This window comes from Leptonychotes weddellii, chromosome 1 (genome assembly GCF_054177405.1).
Source record: "Leptonychotes weddellii isolate Sample4059 chromosome 1, ASM5417740v2, whole genome shotgun sequence".
NCBI lineage: Eukaryota > Metazoa > Chordata > Mammalia > Carnivora > Phocidae > Leptonychotes > Leptonychotes weddellii.
In genome coordinates, this window is record NC_138369.1 from 180,445,500 (window position 1) to 180,451,470 (window position 5,971).

The 5,971-nt window shown below is 40.5% G+C and overlaps 1 protein-coding gene across 1 annotated transcript; it reads right to left on the reverse strand.

Annotated features, from left to right (window-relative positions):
* Positions 1 to 1,980: 1,980 nt before the first annotated feature.
* On the reverse strand, positions 1,981 to 5,720 carry LOC102751094 (keratin-associated protein 13-1-like). Its single transcript, XM_006750105.1, has 2 exons — positions 5,681 to 5,720; positions 1,981 to 2,522 (listed from the first exon to the last, which is right to left on the reverse strand). Exons 1-2 carry the CDS (start codon positions 5,718 to 5,720, stop codon positions 1,981 to 1,983), a joined length of 582 nt encoding a protein of 193 aa, XP_006750168.1.
* Between the last annotated feature and the right edge of the window lie 251 nt (positions 5,721 to 5,971).

Sequence of the window (5,971 nt, forward strand, 5' to 3'; positions counted from 1 at the left end):
TACTGCATGGAGCACTGGGTGTTATACACAAACAATGAATCATGGAACACTACATCAAAAACTAATGATGTAATGTATGGTGATTAACATAACATAATTAAAAAAAAGGTGTAAGACTGTATAAGACCTCAGTTCTACACAATGTGTTCAAGGAAACGGGAGTAGATAGCATTGGTGGAGTGAATGCATGTGGGGAGTTGTGAGGAGAGGCACTAGGACAGAGCAAAGGTGGACTTCAAATGATCTTTAACATAACACGGTGCCTTTATTGGGAAAAGGAGTTGTTCCAGCTTTTAAATGAGTGTCTCATTTAGGAAAACATTAGCTACAAGTAACTGAAATTGTTTTTCAAAATGGTTTAAGTAATAAGAAAAGTTTACTGGCTCATATTTACCAAAGTCCAGAAATGAGACAGTCTGGGCTCTGCTCCTTGCATTTCTCTTGGCTTTGCTGTCTTTCACGTGATGGTTTAATTTTTAGGCCACATGCAAGATGGATATAGCATTCCACACATGATATGACAAAGTCCAGAGGAAGAGATGGTTGCTGCAAAAAACTCCACAAGGACTTTACCAGAAGCACCGGTTCATATCATTCCTTGTTCCTCATTGGCTTAAGTCAGATCACATGCTCCATCCTGAACCAATCACTTTCAGGGAAGATTGGGGTGGCCCTAGAACTAGCCAGAATCCATCCTGAAACCAGGAGCACGGCCACCTTATTGTATAGGATTGACTATGTGTAGATAGGAGGGGTACACAAACAAAACCCAGTTCTTTTGGGGAGAGGAGCGAGAAGCACCTTGTGAGGGCAATGAACAATCAGTACCCATATCCAGTTACATATTTTTCTTCCTGCTTAGGTATTTTTTTTTTTTTTAAGATTTTATTTATTTGACGGAGAGAGACACAGCCAGAGCAGGAACACAAGCGGGGGGAGTGGGAGAAGAAGCAGGCTTCCCGCGGAGCAGGGAGCCTGATGTGGGGCTGGATCCCAGGACCCTGGGATCATGACCTGAGCCGAAGGCAGACGCTTAACGACTGAGCCACCCAGGCGCCCCTGCTTAGGTATTTTTAAATGTAGATGACTGTGTTCCCAAAACAAGAGAGTTTAGTAGACTATCTAGTTATCACATCCAGATCTAACTCCAAGATATCAAAAGATAAAGTCCTCCTTCTCAGGTAATATTATCTATTCATGATAGCACCGTGTTTCCAGGAGTTCCCAGGTGACTTCTTTGAAAACAGTGACCAGATTGAGGAAGGAGAGTTAAGCATCAAGATGATAAATAAGTTAGAAATTGAATTAATTTTATTATACTCAAATGCATAAATATTTCATTTCATCCATATTTAGGATGTTTGTTTCATCATACCAGTTACTGCTGTTAGTTAATATCAGGATCTCAAAATTCCATTACCACTTGCATAAGTCTACAAAAGGGGCTCATGAAAAGTATTTTGACATTTCTTCATCTAAAACAGCCAGGATAGTATGCTTAAAGCATCACTGCTGTCTCTGGAACTTTTCTTCTTGGATTAGACTCAGTAGTTTAACCAAAGTAAGGTGCATACTAAGGCTGAAATGATTATACACAGAAGCGTTTAGAATGACCTCCTGCCCCAAGCAATGATTCCACTTGCCAAAAATTCCAGGGAACTAACTCTGTGTTGTCAGAGAATTCTGCCTACCAGGGAGTCTAATTCTTAAATATTTCTTTTTAGACAAAGAACAGTAGGTTTGAAATTCCCAATGGATAGCTTTTTCTTTAAATTAACATTGACCTGTTATCTGATATCAAATTATATGAGTTTATTTGAAGGAAAAAAAAAAGACCTCTTGGTTCATTTTTAACTAAAGAAGTAAGAGGGAAAATAGAAGAAAATAGAAGGAAAACAGGATGAGTATGATGAGATAAACAATTTCATATTAATAGGATTTTTATTTAATTATACTTTTCTAGGTAGTAGAATATAGACTCTAGCCAGATCTGCAGGTTGGTTGGCAACGAGAAGTTTGGCAGCTCCTAGAAGCCAAGTAGGTTAGGCGGCAGAATCTGGATCCATAGCCCAGGAAAGGGAAGCCACAGATTCCATTACCCAGGGGTCTGAAGCCAAGTGATCCACAGTCCAGGCAGTAATTTCTGCTGGATCCACAGCCTAGAGACCCAGGGTAAATTGACCGGCAAGGATCACAGAGCATGGAGGTCCTCTGGTGGTAGCAGGACGTCTGGAGGGGGCTGGACACCACATGGGATGTCTGGCAGCTGGTGGGCTCACAGCAGGTCTCCTGACAGCCACTGGAGAGGGAGGAGCCCAGTTGGCAGGTGCTGGGAGAGCAGAGGTCAGTGTGGTAGACCAGGTTGCTGGGGCAGGAAGAGCGACAGGAGGAGCTTGGGGAGCGCAGGTATGCCCCAAAGGAGCGGGAGGAGTAGTTTCCAGAGCAGCAGCTGTAGGACGTGTTGGCAAGAGATGTGAGTTCAGCTGAGTGACAGTGAGGAGATGTTCTGATATCCCCTCTTTCTCCCAGGCATGTTTATATATATACCCTCACTGCACTAGATGTGATTCAGACCCTCTCCATTCTTGTGCATGTCTTGTCATGAAAACAACCAATTCACCTAGGCCATAATTATAACTGAACACATTAATGTGTTCTTAACTGCTGTTTAATTATTCAGGTTTATAGAAGGCACTCCTCTTCTTACCTTTTTTTTTTTTTTTTTTCTGGAAGTAAGATGTGGTTTGCCTTCAAAAGACATTTGTCATGACACACATAGTACTCTCCCTTCTTCACAAGCTTGACTGGGGATTTTTGAGCATGAACGTCTAAATTGTTACCAGCAATGTACTCCTAACAATCATCAGCACCTCCCTCCCAAATATTTGTATATGTTTTATTGAGCATTTACCATGTGTGCAACATTGAAAATTGTGGCATCATTTAATCCTTGCAACAACGGTACGAGATAGGAATTATCACTAATGTAGTCACCCATGTATGCCTGTCTTAAAAGCCAGCAGGAACCACATAGCTATGCCAACAACTCGAGAAGCTTGTCTTTTCCACTCCCAGAGTCACATGAACAATGAATGCCCAGGTGGAAAAATAACATTTCAATGTGATAACATTTGCATTTTATCTGAGGTGCCTACTTATGAAGTCCTACCTCTTTTATGAAATTCGCAAATGCAACCACTGAAGGAACAGCTTCTTAATTCTTTTAGTTAATAATTTTTTAGTATGCAAAGTTACCATGAAGATGATTGCTTCAAACTACCTTCTATTTGTCCTCTCATTTAGCTTGTCATCAATAAGCAACTCATGTTTTATCCAGTATGGAGTTATTGGATTCTTTTTCCAGGTGAGGCAGAGAATTCTTTGGCAAACACTTAGACTATCACTGAGAATAATTGTTAAGAACTGATACACCTTTTGAGTGAGTTGACTACCAATGAAATACATTTGCAAAAACTTGAATTTTAATAGTGTGCTAACCTTTGCCAACTCAGTTGGGAGTGAGAAATGAGACACCTCAGAGAGTGATTCATTTCACTCCCTGCTGAGCTTCTCTTTTGCTCATCGTTCTAGAAAGACAAAGAAGCAGAAAATTTACCTTCATACTAAGTAGTTAAAATCATCCTTATCACTATAAAAAAAATCAATGGTATAAAGAAAAGTCCTGGAATTAGAGATGTCTTTCTTTTTCACTTATTATAATATCCAACTTCTGCCTTAAAGCATCTTTTAGAAATTGGAAACAAAAAGCTATTTATGTAACTTGATCTTTCCTACTTGTTTCCCAGGTGATTGTTTTTTTCTAATCTCCTATAGTATTTGCTTATCTAGCACCAGTGGAAGAGTCTGCCCATTGTTTTGCTTATGAATTTTTACCAAATGTTTTGCTCACTTCTCCAAGTCCTTTTCATCTCTTAAAGCCCAAATCCCAAATCAAATTCCCCATCTGACAGGTGTTCATCTCAGCCAAGCTTTGACTCTTCTGACATAAGAATCTTAGTATGTTATAAGCTATCTATTTGGTACACACACACACACACACACTCACTCACTCACATATAGAGAAGGAATTGCAAGGGTTGTCTTTTGATATGGCTCATGCAGAATGAGTAAGACTTCAGTCTTTTTTTTAAGATTGTATTTATTTATTTGAGAGAGAGAGAGAGAAAAAGAGCAAGCATGGGGAGGGGCAGAGAGAGAAGGAGAAGAAGACTCCCTGCCGAGTTGGGAGCCCTACCTGGGGCTCGATCCCAGGACCTGAGTCGAAGGCAGATGCTTAATGGACTGAGCCACCTAGGCACCCCAACTTCAGCCTTTTGAATTTGCAGAAGAGTCACATGTGGGGGTCAGCAACAGGGCTTAGTCATCTTTAACCCAGCGACTGGCACATGGTGGGTACTCCAAATTATTTATGAACTGAAAGAATATATCAAATCATTAACTTTCTATCTTTATAGTGAACTAATTGTTTTTTTTAATTTAAGAAAAGTGCTAAGTGAAAATAAGTATCTCTTTCATAATTACATATAATTCTCAAGTTCAGCATATCAACTTCAGTGCCTGAAGTGACCCTAAGATATCTGTCCCTCACCCCCACTCCACACAAAGCTGGCTTTGGGGCCTCGATCAGTTATTATTTCTTTCTCTTTCAAACAGTTTCAGTCTCATCCATTCTAATAGTTCTGTTTTCTCAGCCTTGTGACATGGTCAACTTTCTTCAATCCAAAAATGTCAACTAGTGTCATTTCCTTTGTGATGATAGGGCTCTTCTAATTTTTAAAGATGGAATTCTCTAAGAAGTTTGTCAACGATCTCACTTCTTATTCACTTTTCAATAACAATATTGTCTCTATCTGGTTTAACACTCTTCTGAAACTTCACTGCCATGCTCAGCAGTGGCTCTATGCTGTTAAATGCCATGGACATTTTTAGGATGATCCTATGTGAACATTTAGTCACATTCAACACAAGTGACTGTGCCCTTGATCTTGAAACGTGTTCACCTATATTGTTCCATGACATCCACTCCTCATTTTCCACTTAATTCTCTGTACCCTTGGTTGGGTACTTTTACATAATGTTTCTTCAGGTTTGGTGCTCATCTCTCGACATATTCTCTCTATAGGGGAGGCACCTCCCCTTCATGGATTAAAATACAATCCATATTCTGTGCCATTCAAGTGTTTATTTCCATACACACCTTTTTTAATTTTTTTTAAATTTTTATTTATTTATTTGACAGAGAGAGACACACAGGCAGGGGTAGTGGGAGAGGGAGAAGCAGGCTTCCCGCCAAGCAGAGAGCCCAACACGGGGCTCGATCCCAGGACCCTGGGATCTGACCTAAACCGAAGGTAGACGCTTAATGACTGAGCCACCCAGGCGCCCCATCCTCTTTTTATTTTTAATTCTAGACTCAGATATCCAATTACTTACTAGACATTTCAATTTGGAGGTTTCATAAGGGTTTCTAACTTTTATGTGTATGAAATTGAACTTTTGCTCTTCCTTAGGAAGAATAAAATATTTCTTTTCTTATCTGAGTAAGCAGCATTTCCACCCATCTAGTTGGAATCCTCCTACTATATGAAATCCATCCCGAATGTGGCCCATTCTGTCTTCCAGATTCTCCATAAATCTATCTAGTCCTCTTACTGCCTACCTTCTAGTCTAGGGTTTCGCAACCCGATCACCACTGACATTTTGGAATGCATAATTCTTAGTTGTAGGGACTGTCCTATGCATTGGAAGGTATTTGGCGGTGCTCTTGGCCCACTAGATGCCAGTAGCCACCTCTTCCCCAACCCCCCACCGACACACACACACACCCCCCACGACAATTAACTATGTCTCCAGAAGTTGCATGGGAGCAAAAGCAGTTTCTGGGAAAGAACACCTACTCTAGTTCAAGGTGTTTCCTTTCTTGGCAGGCTGTGGAAGAGTGCCAACATGG